This window comes from Triturus cristatus, chromosome 6 (assembly GCF_964204655.1).
Source record: "Triturus cristatus chromosome 6, aTriCri1.1, whole genome shotgun sequence".
NCBI classification, from domain to species: domain Eukaryota; kingdom Metazoa; phylum Chordata; class Amphibia; order Caudata; family Salamandridae; genus Triturus; species Triturus cristatus.
Window position 1 is genome coordinate 700,648,804 of NC_140589.1, and position 19,657 is coordinate 700,668,460.

A 19,657-nucleotide genomic window follows, 5' to 3' on the forward strand; every position below is an offset into this window, starting at 1 on the left:
ATTGTTAGTAGAAGGGATTGAAAGACAGTTCTCCGTGTTAAGTTACCCAAGTAACCTTAATCCTCCTGCAGTGCTTATGGATACAACATTACATCATTTAAGTATTGGTAATGTCAACATTGAAGACCCATAAGATCAGGCCTTCATTTCCCGCCTTCGCAAGTCATACCCTGAGTCCTGAAATCACACAATAAATTCACTCAACCACCCCTTCACTCTGTCACCCACCTCCTCCCTGACTTAAACACTCACTCAAGCACCAACATCCTCCTCCTCTTAACATTTCACCAACTCACCCATAGTAATGGGCCCTAGTAATTGCGTAGGTATGGTTTAGTTGTTTAGTCCATGGAAAAAGCACTTTTGCCAACTCTGTGCCCCGCAAACAGTTTAGTGATGGAAGATTCCTGATCTGTCACTTTGTGGTCTGTAAATCCTTAAAAGAAAGGTTTTCCCTGTAGTTATTTTCTTGTAGCTGGCCAGTTTAAAGTAGGAGTCAAAACAGAATTGCAAGTCTGGTGAACTGACTCATAAGTCAAAGAACAAATAATGAGACTATGGGCATAATTGTTGATAAGCCCTCCCTGGTTCTAAGGTGTGGAATTAACAAAGCCTTCCTGCCCCAGCCCTCTTCGCCTCCTGCTTCTCCCTGGCCATGAAATTCTGTCTGCAGGGGATTTTAACAAATATGTGGTGTCTTCATCCTGTCTACCCCTCGTGCACCTGGGAGAGGAGGGGGCTAATATAACTCATACTTTTAATTAATCTATTTCAATCCTGGAGAAGCTGCTTTTGAATGTGATTAGGTCTGTGTGGCTTCACTGTGCCACCTTGACATTTTATTTTCAGTTAGTCCAATAAAATCTGAAGTGTTTGAGGTTTTTAAACTTGACAAAAACAGCCTTTAACATTTCACTGCATAGCTATTCTCAGTTGTGGTGTTTTCCACAAGGTTCCTTTTTCCCCCAAATTTATTTTGTTTCTCCAGACTTCAGTAAATTGAATAAGGTGTGGAATCCAGGGAGAAAGTACAACTTTCTTATTAGGGAATACAGACACCAGAATAATCCAAAATAGTAACCAGCAACATTGTATTGTGCTTCTATCAAACATCTGATCCCTTTTGTGTTTTCATTTATCTAGTGCCTGATTCAGAAATCCCAAATCAGTCATTGAAAGTCAGAGGCCTAAACAATTACGTATTAAGCCAGTAAACATTGGTCATGCTGTTCCATTGGTCTTTCTTTCTTCCCCCCACCCCCAGTAATCTGCATCTTTTGCCTCCTGGTATGTATCACTAGTGCATACTGATAGCAAAAAGTACTGCATGACAAATGTTAATGGTTTGCTGCGTAATTTATTAGACTTGCAGCTTTCTAAAGTTTGTTGTAGTTTCAGACCTCAACATAGCCCCTCAAGCTGCAGACGTCATACCAGACACAAGCTCTGCATTCTTTATCATGTGCATTGAAACGTAAGCCTGCATGGGCCACCCAAGTAGGCATGGACTCCCAAAGCCATCTTGGTGTGTCACATTATGCCTCCACCAATCTCCACTCGGAAAGAGTCATAGAAAAGCACCACTGAAAAGCTCTGGAGTTCCTGCAATCAACTATCATAAAGAGACCATGAAAAATGATTTTCTGAAAGCCTCAAACCATCCATATCCCAAATCTAAGTCCCTTTAAGGATTCAAAGAACAGACAATGCAAAGGTTGGATTAAGTGTCCCTGATGCCCCCAATCCTTGCTTTCACAAGAAGCAAACTCGTGTAGGCAAAACAGAGGCCCATCCTTCAGGTGTTCAGCAAGAAGACCACTACTAGGGTTTCCAATTGTTTGTGTATCAGTGTATTTAAAGACTGTTGAATTAAATGGAAATTAATTGATTCTCTGCCTGTTCTTTGTTTTCAGAATGCAGCGCGAATTGTTCGTGCACTTTTTGAAGTTGCTCTTCGGAAGCGTTGGCCTGCTATGACCTATCGGCTGTTGAACCTTAGCAAGATCATTGACAAGCGGTTGTGGGGCTGGGCCAGCCCGCTGAGGCAGTTCTCAATTCTACCACCCTCAGTGCTTTCAAAACTGGAAGAAAAGAAGCTTACCATAGACAAGCTAAAGGACATGAGAAAAGATGAAATAGGTGATTAATAATTCTACTAAAGATAGGAATAACCTCCTTCTTACCATTTGCCATCAAGGTGCATATATCTAAACTATCGTAGTTGGTGTGTCTTGTAAAGTTTGAAATTTTAATGTGTAATTAATTTAAATCGTTTGTGAATGAGGTATGAATCTAGTTGATAAGCAAAACTATTGAATCGTAGTTTTTAAACCCCAGAAAATATTGCAGAAACTTTTTCCATTATTTTTGTCTTTTTGTGCCACAGAGTTGGGCAACTTGATGTTATGTTACGCAATAGATATTATTGGAGAACATTGCCACGTTTTTGACTACATTTCGACACTAGTAACCATCATACTGCGATTAATGAATACAGGCATGGAGCCATGTCTCAATTCTCAAGACATTTGGATCTAAATTGCTATGGGTATTTCCTGCATTAAGAATGTCTTAATCCAGGCCAAATCCCCTCGTAAATTTGGCCCTTTCATCTGGCTTTAGGCTCGTATAGGTCTGGAGAAATGCTTTGTTAATTGAGCCTTGTCAGTTTTGTTACAGGTAACATATGAAGGCTTTTCAGAGATACGGCCACATGCTCCTACCAAGATAAATTGGCTTACAACCATGTAATCGCATTCAGAATTCAGATTTTTTTTAATGACATTAGCACCGTGGCCTAGGTTTAGCCTGTAGCACCATTCAGTAATTTTGTTAAGTGGGATTGCTACAACTGAGGCAAGCAAGACAAAGTAAACATATAGCGTGCTGGTTTCAAGGCCATAGTTGCAACCAACAGGTCTGTACTTCCTTATTCAACTGGGGGGAGGTGGTCGCATGCATAGTTGGTGGTCCAATATGGAAGCCAGGTTTTGTACTTAAATAAGGTAATGTAGTGTACCTTGGATAATAGGCCACGCATATCTCTTTGGTCATACTTTGGAAGTCACCAAAAGATAATGAATTCTGATTTATTAAAATTGTACTTTCTGAACACTATACTTTCAATAGCAGATAGATAGATAAATAGAGATAGATAGATCTTCCTTGGATAGCATGCAAGCTATTTGTTTTCATTTTGAGGAGCAGCTGAATATAATCAGTATAAATGTAACACTGCAACCCGTAGGATCAAATGTGTTCTGGTAGAGACTTCTAGCTGCAGATTCTGCACCTTATGAATATTCCCCAGACGTCAGGCTGCATCTGGAAATTTTGCAGCAGTACCACTCTGTGCTGGAAGGTGGCACCATGTGACTCCCCACTACTGCCTTTCTGCTCCAGAAATGAGTTGGTGGGCCTTTATAGGTGCCACTCCTGCGCACTGATGTAAATTCCTTTCTTTCTGCTCCACCAGGCATGGATTCTGAGCTACCGCTTATCTCTTTGAGACTCTTACCTCGAAATTCCTCCCAGTGTCCACATTTGTGGCTTGGTGTGGCACATGCCTGATTGACCCCTTCCAGGCCAAGTTATCTGATGTCTGTTATTTTTTCTGTGTCTTGCCCGGCAAGGCTTTTCTTTGGGCACAGTTAAGAGTTATCTTTCAGCCTTCTTAAGGTTGCCAGATGTGATTTTTGAAAGGGCTGCATCATTTTCCCCTCCTCTCCTTTTGTTGGGCCCCAAAGGGACCTTAATCTGGTCCTGATTTATCTGATGTGCACTCCATTTGAGGCACTTCACAGCTGTCCTTTAGGGCTCTTTACTATGAAAACTGTGTTTCTCTTTGCCATCACCTCAGGCTCTTTGTGTCCATCCGTCATACACTTTCTTCTTCCCAGACAAACTGATTCTGTAGGCACAGTCATTTTATCTGCCGATCGTTGTGACACTGTTCCACGTTGGTCAAATCATCACCTTGCCATCGGTCTATGCTTCACCTCACCCCTCTAAGGAGGAGGAGAGTAGATTGTTGTGACCCAACAGAGAGTGCTGAACTTCTAGATAGATCATACCAAAGTCCACCTGGGGGATTATTAGCTCTTTGTGTGGTTTGCTGGAGTAAAAAGAAAGCAAGTCAGTGCAAAAAACAACCATCTCCTTCTGGCTTGTGCTCTGCATTAAAATCTGCTACGCACTGGCAAATATGCATCCCCTGGGAGGTCTGTGCTCATTCTACCAGGACCAAAGCTTCTACAACTGTGTTGGCACGCAGAGTCTTTGGCCCAGATGTTTGCCAGGTGGCAATGTGGGTGTTCCTCCATACTTTCGTGAAGCATTATTGCCTGGACAGTCAGGATCGCAGACTGGGGCCTTTTGCCTGCTCCATCCTGCAGGACTTTCTGGTTTGTATCCATCCACAAACCCACCTCCAAATAGGTACTGCTTTGGTATATGTTCAAAAGGTGAGGAATCTGCAGGCTCTATCAGAAGAACAAGTTACTTACCTTGGCTAATGCGCTCTCTAATTGAGGCTCTCTGTAGCCGCAGATTCCTCACAGACCACCCCCCCCCCCCCCATCATCTTTTCTGGAGTTTGCAAAGAATTAATTAGTAGGAAAAGGCACAAATTGTTCATATACTTGTAAATTACTGGACATAGGGGGCCAGATGTACGACTGTTTTTAAATTTGGGCCATTTGCGACCGCTAGAAAGGGTTGTAGTGTGTACAAATTCTATTTTGTGTTTCGGTAACCTATTACCGACTCGCAAAATAGGGTTTGCAAGTCACTATTAGGAAGGGGCGTGCCAAGGGCGTCCCTTAGTCTCACTGATGTGTACGATTGTTTTGCGACCACAAATGCAGTCGCAAAACAATCGTGGTAAGCCAGTCACAAACGGGAAGGAGTCCCCAGGGGGCCCCTTCCCCTTTGTGAATATATGCGAAAATATTTTTTAGGAGCAGGCTGTGGTCTTACGGACCACTGCCTACCCTCAAAAAATGAATCGAATTTTTTTTTTCTTTTTTTCCCTTTTAAACGCATCCTATTTTCCATTAAAGAAAGTGGGCTGCATTTTGGAAAAAAAAAGGTTGCTTTTTTCAAAAAGGAAACAGACATTGTGTCTGCTCTCCCCAGCATGCCACCATCCCTTTGTTCTAGCCCATTCAAATGGGTCGCAAATTGCGACCTGCCTCATGAATATTGATGAGGCAGGTCATTTACAATCCAATGGGAATCTCTAAATGGTCTAAGACACATTAGTATATTCTGTTTTACGATTTGCAAAATGGAATGGTCGTACATCCGGCCCATAATGCATTGGCCGGCTTAAGTCCTATGTAGTGAAATTGCCAAAATTTCGACCATTTGGGGAGAAGGGTTTTCACCTGGCAATGAGTGCTTTAAAAATCTCCTCTTCCCCAATACCATGTACAGATTTTTGGAGATGGAACTGGATCTACGACTGAGAGGCGCTTCCTCTCCCACCCTCCCGGTGTGGCTTGACGCAACTAATTTCTTCAGAGAGGTAGAAGGGCTGGTTTGCAAGGTTAGGATAGACGAGGCCCACAAGACCAATATATGGCAAACATATGAATATTAAACATTTAAACACACTCTCGGACATGTCACTTGGAAGTAAGGGCCTGCTGCAAGCATTAGCACCATGAAGAAAAGATTCGGAAGTGCGCAGGCGCAAACACACCCATCCCTAAATTGTGCGGAAATGCCAAGAACCTCGGCTGTGTGATTTAATCTGAAGATTCATGCTTGCCAAATTGAGCACAATCTAAAAGATATTTTTTTTTAGCCGTTTGACAGACATTTATGTGCAATCCCCTGAGGTATACATAACTCTTTTGCAATCAATGTTGTTGGTATTGCTTTTGAATAAATTCTTACGTTTCTACTCAAGAACTGCACTAATAGTCTGAAAGATGAGTATTTCTAACTGTAGTTGGAAGAAAATGAAAATGGTGTAAATTACAAATGAAATAAGCAAGCATACCAACGCCATTTTGCGGATAGATTTATATTCATATTTACACTGTTATTTAGGTTTATTAATCTTCCTAGATGCCCATAAGCTATGCACAGTTAGGGTCTTGTTGCCAGATATAAACGTAGCTAGCTCACAAGTAAATCTTATATGTTTTAGGGAGATATGGGTAAGTTGGGTTTTACATTCCTTATACATGAGGTTTATTTTTGTTTTCGAAATGTGATTATCTGCTTGGTGTTTTCAGAAAATCCTTAGGAGGAGCAAAACAACTAGTCTGCTTAGCACATTTTACAGCATGCATTCGCAGTAGTTGTTTTAACCCCTGTTGTTAATAACCAGTGAAAGAGTTAACACAGCTTTTTCAACCCGCAGAGTGCTAATTTAAGTTAAGTATTAAAAAATATTCAAACATGCCAGGTCAGCTGAGTCAGTGATTTACACTCTGAATCACGCCACCAGCAAGTTCTAATCTCCTCCTCTAAGAAGCCTATTTACAAGTCTGATTGCATTATTTTTTTCCTGTATATTCAAATCTGCTTAACCTAATGTCCCTCTTGCAGGTCACATGCTGCACCACGTGAATATTGGTCTAAAGGTCAAGCAGTGCGTCCATCAAATTCCTTCCATTATAATGGAGGCGACCATCCAGCCAATTACGCGCACAGTACTGCGAGTGCGGCTAAGCATCACCCCTGACTTCAAGTGGCTTGATCAGGTAACGGGACGGTGTCTTATCCAGTTACATTAATCAAGTTGTGAGCGATCATTAAATCCCCTTGGTAGCACAAATGAAGATGGCCATTGCTTATCTATTATGATTTTATTTTTTCCTGGACTGAACAACGTGATGTGCTCATTCAGGCAAACTTTATTTAAATGCCTGGCAAACCATTAACTAGAGCAATTGGTCCTCACAATGTGAAATCAGCTTAAGGCGTAGAACCGCTTGACTTCATTAAAGATTTTCAGCATCCTAAAAATGTATGCGGCAAAGACTGCCATAAAAGCACATAAAATGTAAAGATTTTCTAAATAGGTTTCTATATGTACCAAAAAATGGTACTGAAGACCCTTCTGAAAGAATCAGCCTGTCCCCTGTGCTGCAGGAGTCCTGGCTGGTAGGCCTTGAAAGTGGTCACAACTACTTCCCTAAATGTAGAGAGCGAATGACCCTGATTCCCGCTCGGGTCTTTTATGGAATGCATAGGCAGGTTCTAACCCGAGAGGTTTTTGGAAAAATGTAACCATATGATGTCTTTTATTGCACATTTTTCATGAAATATTCCAATACTTGATTGGTATTGCAAGCAAGCAAGAAAATTTTACCCCGTGCCCTGGTCTGATCGAGGGGTGCAGCTCTATGCTCACTTGAAGTGAGCCAACTGTGTAAGGTGGCCAGTTCCTTTTTTTCAGTGCTGCCGCTCAGTGTACTGAGCTTGGACTCAATATCAGGCTTCTCCTCCTCTTAACAGACGGTTGAGAGGCGTACTTGGCAGCTGCTGTGTAACTGTAAACTTTGGTCATGCTGGAGAAGATCTGCCAGTGTTTGGTGGTAGCTGTGTGTTGTGTGGTCGGCAGCTTCATCTTTCGTGGTGTTTCTTCAAATCGAAGATAGCTCTGTTAAGTGTATATCAAACCAATCTAAGGGCCTAATTATGAGTTTGGCGGTTCAATGGACTGCCAAACCCAGTTGCCGCATCAGCAGTCCGACCACCCTATTGTGAGTTTGGCGGTCATTGGACTGCTGCAACCGCTGAGGATCCGTGATCCCTTTGCAGTGGTGCGGCGGTCAAAGGCTCGCAATGTGCAGGCGGTGCCCCAGCAGCACAGTCAAGCATATTACGAGTTTCCTCGCCACCACAGTTTTCATGGCGGTGAGCCCCCCCATGAAAAGTATAGTGGTGAGGAAACAAAGGAGGCACTATAGTTCCCCTTGTTGCCTCAAGGCCTGGGGGTGCATGCAGAGGGGCTCATGGTGTGCCGCCCTGCGTGCATGCACCCCCTGTTCCTGCATGGCATGGACTTCACAGTCCATGCGTTCAGGAACAAGCTTTGGCGCTCCCATGGCACTGGCTTGCTAAGGCTCACATATGAGCCTTAGCACAACACTGCCATGGGACTGCCAAAGGATCCCCCGCCAGACCAGGAGACACCTCCTAATCTGGCCGGGGGTCAAGTTTGGCGGTGTGGTAGCGAGGCGGTGGCGTGGCAGGCCGCTTCCACACTGCCAAACTCTTAATCTGGCCCTCAGATGGCACTTGTTTACTTCTGTTTATTTTTTGTGACATTTTAAGCACATTTTTATGGTGTTCAGCCATTGCTCAAGCATTAAAACAGGTCCAGTTATCTTTTTCCAGCAGGTTCCTTGAATCTCGCAAATGATTTTTGTCTAGTTCCTACTTTAGTCTTTGTTAGAACTGGGGTCACCAATTCTGACGTGTTAGCTTGGCTCTAGGTAGGAAGGCACCCGAAGGCAATGTGTAAAGCGGTTGTGCAGCACTCACCCACCCAGACTCAGTCATGCGCACACAATGAAGGACACCACACCAAGTTGTTTGGTAAAACAAGATCTTTTATCTATCTCACGTCATGGCAAATCAGTTCATTTCAGGAATAATGCAAGTAATCTCACGACAGCAGTAAATTCATTCAAGTAACTAAAACAGGTGATCGCAGGGCAACAATTAATTCATTCCAACAAATAAGGCAGTGAATCTCAGGGCAACAGTCAGTTCATTCACATCAATGGGTCAGCGAATCTCAAGATGACAGGTAATTCATTTCTGCACAAAACAGGTGTAAATTCCTCTCTAAAACTTCAGGCCCATAACAACAAGATTCTCGGTAACCAGGGGCATCATAGGCACAACATTTCGGTGTTCACATTAATCAGGATAGCACTTGGTTGGTAGGGATATTCCAGGCAACATTTCCTGTGTAGGTGCACTCTGCGAAGGGCATAGAACAAAGGCTAATCCATGTGGCGAGTCATCTACATTTATCACAGTCTCAGGCCCGGCCCAGCCCAACCGCTCCACAATGAAGATTCAAATGGGCCTGCAGGACCCGGTTGCAGCTCCCTGAGGTGAGGGGCGATCACGGGGCTGGCACGCTGATCGCGCAAGGCTCCTCGGCAGCCCTGCCGTCCCCTATGATTCCTGCCCTCCCCCGGGGGGGTTACCTGTAGGCTTCGGGCCACAAAAAGTAGGCGCGGCTCTGTCCCGGCCTGGGGGGCAGGTCGGGGGCTCCCGCTGTCCTTGGAGCGTCCGCGTCGATGTTCCTGGTGGGCTCTCTGTGTTCCCTCGACCCGGGAGCCAATGAGGTTGCCTTGTTCTGGGGGCCGGGCGCGGAAGGCAATGAGCTGGCAGCTTCTGGGAGGCGCGGCCGTAGGGACCAATGGAGGGCCGCACCCGCTGCTGGACGCGGCCGGTGACGTGAATCGCTGAGGAACGCCCCGGGGCTAAATAAGGCCTGGAGGGGGGTGCCACATTCCCTCCCCCCTTTTAAAATTCAGCCCTGGAGAATGGGGTCCTCAGGGCCTATTGAGGAGTCCCTTTTATGTTGGCTGTGTCCCCAGGGGATGGAGTACCTAGGGCCTACATATCCTCTGGCAGTGGGGCCTCGCAGCCTATTCCCTTTTTTAGGTCTCGTCTGAGCCAGCGCATGCGCTGCTCTGGCGAGAATTTTAGTAAGGGGGCTTCAAAAAGCTGACCAAACGCTTTTGCTTGTGGCCTAAAGCTTGCAGTTACGCGCACAGTTACGCGCACAGGCGCCATCTGGCTTTCCTCTCTTGTCATGGCTCATTAAGCGCATCGCTCGCAGGCACCCTTACAGCGTGCGCACATTGCACACCACTCGCCAGACATGCCTCCTTGTTTTGCGATTTATACACTTTTCATTATTAAACTCACACCTCCGTCGCGTTATTATTAGCGTCCCTTTAGCATTTTGAATTCACGTCCCCTCTCTCAAAGCCGGCTTAAATAAATAGAGCGTGGCCCCAGCAAACACATCATTGCAGTGACAGCAGTGTGATTTTGTTTTACTTTTCCAAGCACGCGTGTGAGTGCTGCCCTTTGTCATTTTCAACTGACGTGCTCTCACCAAAGCCAGCCTCGTACACGATTTAGAAACTTTTTCGTTCTTAAACAAACATTTCCGGCTTGTTAATAAAAAATAAATATAGCGCGGGCCTTTTGCAGTTTGAACTCGCGTGCATTTCCCCAAAGCCAGCCTCGTCCACAAGTAATATACTTTATCTAATTGAAGCTCATTTTCGCATTTCCCTCTATCCCGGTTATTATTAGATTAAGCACTTATTAAACGCCAGACAACCCTGCTTCTCTTTTTGTTGTATAAATAACTGTTTTTGTTTTGACTTCATTATTGAACATCTCTGTTTCGGTCTCTGCTTTTGACTGCTACAAACATCCTATATTGCTTTTAAAACTTCACCCATATGTGCAACTGCAGTGACGCCACATTTGCCTCTCCTAACGCTGATACTGATATTTACGAGGTGGAAACCGTTGTCTTTATTCAGCTTCGGCAGACTCCCATTTAACCACAGGTATTAACTGTTCGGACGTTTCACACCAGTCCAGACTGGATGGCGGCTACACTTGGTGTCGATGCATTGCTAAAGTTTTCCACTTCACAGCTCGACAAAATGCTACATTCTCCTTAACTTCTCTGCTTGCCATTTTTTTAACATTCTTTACATTAAGTTTTAGTTCAGCTTGAGATATAGTATGCAGTTAAAGGAGAGTATGATGTTGCTATGTACGTATTGCACAAACGCTTTACACATTAATTCAGGGATAAGCCAAACTGCTAGAAAACGTATTTCCATATACAATAAAAGCAAAAAAAATGTTTAATTATCCAAAACAAAATCCTTAGTGCAAAAACAACAACTGTTACATTGCTAAAAAAATTATAAGATCCCAAAGGCGAGACCTATTGGCTTTGCCAATGCTTGTTTTAATTGAATTTGGCCCTGGGGCCTAATGAGGCTCTGGGAGAAGGACCGAGGGCCCCCCTTCCCTTTTTAAATTTAATTTAGCCAGCGGGGGAGGGGCCCCCAGTGCCTCTTGCGGCTTGGGAGGGGGCTGCATGCCCTTCTCCCCTTAGAATTTGTCCCTGGGACCCTAGAAGACTCTGGGAGGGAGGGCCATGTGACCCCTCTCTCCTTCTTACTTGAATTGGGGGTGGGGGGGGGGATTTGGATATTTTATATTTGACACGTCTCGCTGCAGGCCAACCTAATTGGTTGCTTTGGTGCACCAAAATGTCCAATTGTGAATTACTGCTTTTTCTCATAGAGAGTTAAAGTAACTTGAAATATTATTACGTACAGAACTAGAAGTTTAAAAGTTTGACTTAATAAAGCTCATTGGCCCAACTATCTGGAACAGAACACGTGTCGGCCAAACCTAAAACCGTTACTCATCAAGGTTGCCTCGGAATACATAATATAATTTATACTTCTGTAATTCTAACAATAATGTATCAAGAACTGAACATTGATTTGCACTCAAACTTCAGAATTCCTGCCTAAGGAGAATGTGGCTATAGTAACACTAATCTACAATTAGCTCTTTTTAAAATGAGTATTGTGCTCATGTTTTACAGAATATAAATGCTGTCATTTTGTCATCTCCAAAGCACGAAAGTATGTAAAGATCACTGCTTAGGGGTGAATATTTAAACAGAATATAAAGCTGAAATTGGCCTGAAGGAATGATTGCTGAGGGATGGCTGCCTGTAACTTATTAGCCACTTAATGTTATGCTTCTAAACCCTGTAGAGCGCAGTGAATTTTCAGCTGCAGTTTGTTAATAATTTTGGGGATGTAAACTTCAACTTTAATTTAATTTATGGTCAGACATATACCACTAACATAACATTATTGGCTTTATAAGAAATGTGAAATATTTAAGTGAATTATCTAATGTGCTGCTAGACATTAAGGTAAAGATAAGGGCACAGTGTAATGCTTTGAAGGGCTTATATTAGCTTTGATTACCTCAACATCTCCTTCCTTAAGCGAATTCTAACCTTTTCTGAGTCAACTTCTTCCTCACAAGGCAGGTACACTATTGCCAATAACTTGTGCAAGGGTTTGTTTTTTTATCTGTTCCTTATTTTATTTGACTGCCTTGAGGCTGTGAGCTTCTACCTCCATTAGTCTGTACCACCAAGAAACATAACATATTAAGAATCCCTTGCAGTGAAGGCACAGGAGAAATATAGAGCAATCACTAGCCTGATCAGTCACTGCACACACATGGTTGGCTGAACTCCCTGCAGAGGGATAGAGGCTGCATAAGAGTATCACAGAAACAAAGCGTAAACCTTTCTATGATATCTGAAAGACCTGCCAGGTAATCATGAAGACATCGGGAGGCCAGGGTACTTCAAGAAACCAGGAGCACCTCAGGAGACCAAGAAGAAATTGGGATGATGTCCAGTGAATTAGAGACACAGGGGGGAAAGCGAAGAGTCAGTGCAACCTATGAATGGTGACAGGCATGCAACAAATGGTCAGCATGGCTTTAAGGTCATAGAGCCACTGCTTATCCTGAAGGAATTGTAGGCAATCACCATCTTGAATTGTGGGAACTCTACCATCTTGAACTTGCCTGACTTTCTAGTTCCAGCCATTCACTGCTAGACCTTTTTGGCTTCTTCGGAGAATCTTCAGTATGTCCAGGAAAAAAGCGGCAGTATTTTTGCTGAGGATGTGAGTGCTACTATATACTGTGTATCCGCAATCAGTGCCTTTCACCACCACTCTCGATGGATCGAAGAGAGCTGAGTAGAACCATTAATAGAGCCCAACAGCCCAATCGAATAGGAGACCAAGAGAACCATGAACTAGGCAAGTACTTGGCAGCCATGTTGTTGTTGCTCCATGTGGCAATGAAATTCCCCACTTGATGGGATTCTGCCTGTATGCAGGAAGCTGCCCTGCATGTAATGGCTAATACTCCCCAAAGTTTTGTAAGCAAAAATATATATAGCCTTCTTTAACCATGAAGGTGATCCAGGAGGGGTCGTAAGTGTACTTGTAGCTTGGCAAGTGGATTTTAAAAGCAGATTCTTGTACATACTTTTTTCAGGGTGGTTGTAATGGTATTTCTAAGATTCTGCATGTTAACTTTGAACAAAACTAAAGCTATTAGGCACAAATCCTTTCCATGGGCCAGTCCAGAAACAGGAAATTAGCCCTGCACTCTCTCAACCACTACCTAATAAGCCATCTTCAGAGGGTGATGCTCCTTCCCCTATATCACATTTACATGGGATAGTTATGGTGCCATGAAAGGTAAAGTGGGTATCTACTCTCAAATTGGCTTGTCTGATGGAGTTGCCTTGCCGTCTTGTCCTGCCAGGTGAGGATATCTTAAAGGATCTAGCCAGGAGGCTCTCAGAGAACCCTGCTGGACTTTGATGGTCGATACCCCACAGTGCTTGGTTTGTGGAGAGAGGGTTAGAGTAGAGGGATCTGACAGGAGGAATCAAGGGGCTACACAAAGTAGAGAAGTTCCTGAAGTTTTGGATCGACAAATTTCCAGCTTTGCCACTTGAGCAAACATTTTTTTATTATGATGTTATTCTTTCATATCCCACTAGTTCAGCTTGTAAATAAATGTAAGATAATGTAAAAATAAAAAATGGGTCAATGTGTAATGTAAACTGTATGTATTGCCATTGTAGTGTCCCAATACCAATTAACTCTACTCCTGATCTAAGCCATCATTCTGCTCCCTGTGCTGTGATCTAATTTTTACCATCACATATGGCAAGGATGTAACAATTCTGGGTATAGGTGTCAATTTCTGTAATTTACTCCTCTTCTCTAGTAGAACTGTCCATAGATCTGAAGGCTGATCTTTCACTGGTATGACCACCTCTTGCCCAGTGCCTCATGGGATCTCTCTGTTGGAGGTTTGCAGAGCAGTTACTTGATCAACGCTTTGTCGCGCATCACAATTTGGAAGTGGTGATCAGAGTGTGATGGACTTCGAATCTAGAATTATGTCTTTTGTTTTGTATGTTTAATGTTATTGGATATGTGTAGAATTCATGGTTAAAATACAATTAATTTTTTTTTTCATATACTGGCAATCTAAAGCAGAAACAGAATGCTTTGGTGCAGCATCAGCTTATGCAAGTACTGGAAAAAGGATGTTGAATAAGAAACACGTTAGTTAGATTGCTTACCTTAGAATATCCGCAGGCGTCAGGCTGGATCCGGAAATATTTTTCGTCAGCAATACGCTTGCTCGTCGCCAGGCGTCGTCTGCGGCTCCACGTCCGTCGGCGGCGGCGTGAACGCCGGGATGACGTCGTCGGAGTACTTAGACGCAGCCTTTAACCTGAGTTTCGGTCAGGATGGTGCTGCGGCTGCTGGGTCTAATGGCCTCCTGCATCCTGCTGGTACATCACGCCAAGTGGCGGATGCGGGCTCTGCAGTAGGACCTGAAGTTCCAGTGGGCTCAACATCGGGGCAACCTGTCCGACCACGTCCTGATCTCGGAGGGCACTGCAATACAGTTGCAGTGGTGGCTCACGGACCGCAATTGGGTCAGTGGCAGATCCCTCTCCCTACCCCAACCGGAGCATGTAGTGGTGATGGATGCGTCCCTCCTGGGATGGGGGGGGCCACATGGGAGAGGCGGAGATCAGAGGCCTCTGGTCTCCGGCGGAGTCCCGGCTCCATATCAACCTATTGGAGCTGCGGGCGATCCGGCTTGCACTGAAGGCATTCCTTCCCTCTGTTCGGGGAAGTGTAGTGCAGGTGTTCACGGACAACACCACCGCCATGTGGTATTGCAACAAACAGGGCGTCGTGGGGTCGTGGACCCTTTGTCAGGAGGCTCTGCGCCTGTGGACATGGCTGGAACATCAGGGCATCACCCTGGTGGTTCAACACCTGGCGGGCTCTCTGAACGCCAGGGCGGACAAACTCAGCCGCCGATGCATGATGGATCACGAATGGCGTCTGAACTCGACGTGGTGCAAGGCCTCTTTCGGCAGTGGGGAGAGCCTTGGTTAGATCTATTCGCCACCGAAGAGAACGCGCAATGTCATCAGTTCTGCACGTTGGAATTTCCAAGGCGGCACTTGCTCGGAGACACTTTTCGTCACGAGTGGAGTTGTGGTCTGTTGTACGCCTTTCCACCTATACCACTTCTGCCCAGAGTGCTGAAGAAGATCAGGCGCGACCGGGCCCAAGTCATCCTTGTGGCTCCGGATTGGGCACGAAGATACTGGTATCCCGAGCTACTCAGTCTCAATCGATCCCCCGATTCGACTGCCTCTTCAGGAGGACCTTCTGTCGCAGCAGCAGGGGAAGGTCCTCCACCCGAACCTGTCCAGCCTCCACCTCCATGCGTGGAGATTGAGCGGCGACAGTTGATGCCATTTGACTTGCCTCCTGAATTCTGTGATGTCATTCTGGCAGCCAGGCGTCCCTCCACTAAAACGGTATACGCCTGCAGGTGGAACAAATTTGTGCCATGGTGCACAGCAAAGTCTGTGGATCCCCTTTCCTCCCCTCTTTCTGAAGTTCTCCTCTTTCTTCTTTCCCTGGCCCAGCAGGGCTCTGCTCTGGGCACCCTCAAGGGATATCTTTCAGCTGTTTCTGCCTTCTTACGGCTTCCTGATCAGCCTTCTCTTTACAAGTCTCCTGTTGTTGCTAGATTCTTTAAAAGCATTACTCACATGTTTCCTCCTGTCCCTTTTGTAATGCCTCAGTGGGACTTGAACCTGATGTTAACCTATCTGATGTGCGCTCCTTTTGAGCCGCTTCATAATTGTCCTCTTCGTCTTCTGACTCTTAAAACTGCTTTCCTGGTTGCCATCACCTCTGCCAGAACAGTGAGTGAACTCCAGGCTCTTTCTTCTAAACCTCCTTTCCTCTCTGTCCATCCGGACAAGGTTGTTCTCAGGACTCGTCCTTCCTTTCTCCCTAAGGTGGTTACTGCCTTTCACATCGGCCAGTCTGTTACATTGCCCACCTTTTTTCTGCCTCCGCATTCCTCGAAAGAGGAAGAGGCTCCACTGTCTGGACCCCAAACGTGCGCTCTCCTTCTATCTGGACCGCATGAAACAGTTCCGGGTGGACGACCAACTCTTTGTTGGCTACGTGCGGTGCTAAGAAGGGGCGGGCAGTGCACAAGCGGACCATCTCTCGGTGGGTCGTTTTGTGCATTAAGGCCTGTTATTCCTTGGCTAAGAAGGCTGAGTGCCCATTCCACTCGGGCCACAGCGGCTACTACTGCCCTGCAACGTGGGCTTCGCTGCACACGTTTGCTAAGCATTACTGCCTGGACAGCTAAGTCCGGAAAGACGGCTCCTTTGGCCGTTCCGTTCTCCAGGACTTCCTGGTGTGATCTTCGTTCGCAGACCCACCACCGGGGTTGGTATTGCTGGGGTATCTATTCTAAGGTAAGGAATCTAACTAACGTGTTTCTTTCAGATGAACAAGTTACTTACCTTCGGTAACGATATATCTGTAAGAAACATTAGTTCGTTAGATTCCTTACCGCCCCACCAATCCTCCCCGTTCTGTGAACTGATATCTAGGTTTAAGGTCATTCCTTTCAGGGTCCTAGATTCATGGCACCAGTGTCGGTTTCTTGCATGGCTCTGTGTTCCTAGCGTGGAAAGCTATGTACAAGAACTGACGTCAGCGCGCAAGGGCGGCGTCTAAGTAGTCCGACGACGTCATCCCGGCGATCACGACGACGGACGCGGAGCCGACGACGATGCCTGGCAACGCGCAAGGGTATTGCTGACGAAAAATCTTTCCGGATCCAGCCTGATGCCTGGGGATATTCTTAAAGTAAGGAATCTAACTAACTAATGTTTCTTACAGATATCGTTACCGAAGTTAAGTAACTTGTTCAATAGTCTCATAACACGGATTCTTTTATCCTCTTGCTAGTAATTCCTGTTCGCTCTTAGTAACATCCGTGAGTTTCAACTGGAGGATTTAACGGAAAGCAAGAGAAATGTGCATGGCACACTTTTATGGAGCCCTCCAAAGCTGCAAGAGGGTTGGGGCTAGTTGTTAAATTACTATACTATGCAATTTGTCCTACTTGTATTCTACGTTCACCAAACTCGGATTATATAGAGAACAGGACAAGAAAGAGAATATGAAGTAATCAGATTATCTGTTGTGATTGAGGGCATTTGAAGGGGATCTGAATGTTTCCTTGAGTGTATAGTAAAAAGGCATTTTAGGTCACCTATTTGCATTGGTAAATAAAATTTGCATAGTAAGGGATGGGTTATGAAACTAGCCCACCGGCAACTAACCAACCAGCCAAACCAACACAAAAATGAAGTAGAAAGGACTGTAGTTTTACCTTGCTCAAACGGATAGGCCGACCATTTTTACAATAGGATTCACTTTTTGGCCACCGATTTAAGAAAAACTTATTTTTAATTCTTCAGCAAATGATAGGATGGAGCGCTGCCTTTCCTTTCATTTAAAAGACGGCTTGAGCTCTAACAGAAAGTTAAACCATTTTGGATAGCTATCATGTAGATGATAGATTACTTACTCTGTAAATGTCTGTGTGCGTATGTGACATTATAATTTGGAAGGTGATAACGGACATTTTGTTGCGTTCTTCTTGACATCTTTCTAACTTTTCATAGGTGATCACTGCCTATGTATGTGTTTTTTCTTTATTTCTTTATGATTTTTGTTGAGTGTCTCACTTCCCCTTAGTCACTTAGCTAGAAGAAAACAACATACTTAATACATAAAATATCAGGATGAAGATGGTTAGAGTTCAGCCCTTTCTGGGAATGGATCTCAGACTCTGGCCTTCTGTGGTAGCAAGATCAAACTGTCCCCATTAACACATTTTTTAACTCTTGTTGGGCATCAGTGCTCCAGTGGGACATCACTAAAGTCAGTGTCCATATTGTTATGTTACTTGTGTGTGATATTTACTGTCATGCATACTTTTCCCTTGTATAGGTTCACGGGACTGTGGGAGAGCCCTGGTGGATTTGGGTCGAGGACCCTACTAATGACCACATTTATCACTCTGAATATTTTCTCCTGCAAAAGAAAATGGTAAGTGTGCCACGTTTTAATTATCAAAGTATATTTTCCACTACAGTTCCACTGCGGCAGACCAAACATTGCTCTATTGCAGTCTGTGTCTAGAAACTTTATCTGTTACTGTTCATGGCACTCGAGCTGTCTTGGGCGGGAGGCGAAGTTTGTATATATACATATTCATTCAGTCTTCGATCCCTCTTCTGTTACTGGTAATAAGAGTGTTGTGCTAACTGTGGGTGTTACATTAGCACATGTCAACAGGATTCCAGAAATAGAGCCAGATTCACTGGGTAACTTAACCCTGGTGGTTGTCTATAAAGACTTGGGGAGATGATGAAGACCTAGAGTTGAAATGTTGTCCTCTCAATGTCCATCCATTCGCAAACCGATTCGATTTCTTTTCATTCGTGTTCTTCCTTTTCTAGAAGAAAATGTGCTTTCTTATTGAAAAGAACATTTTTGTAATGCTTATCTAAAGACTGCATTTAGGGCATATTACAAGACTGGTTTTCTGGGGCTTTCATGTTTACCTTGATCATTATCATAGAAATAGAACCTCCAAACTGTCACAAATATATTGGAATATTGCTTAGTGATGCACCGTTCTTGCATTGTGTCTGAAACTGGTACGATGTTATTGTGAAGAAAATAATTCGACTTTATTTCACCGCCTTTTTTTTAACCGAATTATGTAGCAGTCAATATATCACTAAGAACATAAGCAAAGTAAACAAGGAGGTGCAGCTTTATAAAACAATAATAAGCCTGGTCATATGGTATATAACATGAGAATGTAAGGCGAGATGGTGTCAGAGTCTGGGTGCACCTATTGGCAGATCATACGCCTCCCATCAAGAAAGTCCTACTGTGCTTCGGATGTGTAGTGGGTTATTCAGGGCAGAATTACACATGGTAATAACATGATGTAGCATACTAGCCAGCCTAAGTTGGTCTAGTGGCATCTTTTAAGTATTTTTGAGTGAAAAAAATAATTATGACCCACATGGAAGCAATGGGATTCTTTTGGAGTCCATGCGCCTCTTCATGGCATAGGGATACAAATTTGATCTCCGCCCAGCGAATCTGTGTCGTGCCACTGGATAATTCTGGGCAGGGACGAAGTCTTCCATCTCATTGTGATTGTGCACCTAGCGAGGAGAAGGCGTGTCACAAGGAAACTTGAGGGGCCCCCCCTGCAAAGGGCACGGAGGGGGCCCCCCTCCCTGGCTCACGACCTACCACTTTTGCTAAGGGGGCCCTCTGAAGCTCAGGGGGTCCCCCGCATTGTGAGGTTTGTGGCGGCTTATGTTAAACCTCTGGGAAAAGGACCAATTCAAGGACTCTGCTTTTCATTCTACAAAATTTTAGGAGATCATAGAACCCCAATATACAACATACTACAGAGTTTAATTCACGCTGACCAGTGGTTTACGAAAGAATTGTGCAGACCTCAGCCCAGAAAGTCTGGGACAGAGGGCGATTCCAAAACGTGTGTAGTATGTCTGCATTTGAGGTGTTGTAATGTGTCCAGTCTGATGTGACAATAGGATAGATTTTGCTAG

General features: G+C 44.5%; 1 protein-coding gene across 2 annotated transcripts in view; it reads left to right on the forward strand.

The window, feature by feature from the left end:
* The window catches only part of ASCC3 (activating signal cointegrator 1 complex subunit 3), a 2,113,369-nt gene that overhangs the window by 1,631,643 nt on the left and 462,069 nt on the right, over window positions 1–19,657 (forward strand). For both annotated transcript variants that reach the window (XM_085611187.1, XM_085611188.1), the window contains exons 21-23: window positions 1,914–2,139; window positions 6,562–6,716; window positions 18,009–18,107. In XM_085611187.1, coding sequence (XP_085467313.1) covers window positions 1,914–2,139; window positions 6,562–6,716; window positions 18,009–18,107 — 480 coding nt within the window. The remainder of the gene's footprint in view (window positions 1–1,913; window positions 2,140–6,561; window positions 6,717–18,008; window positions 18,108–19,657) is intronic.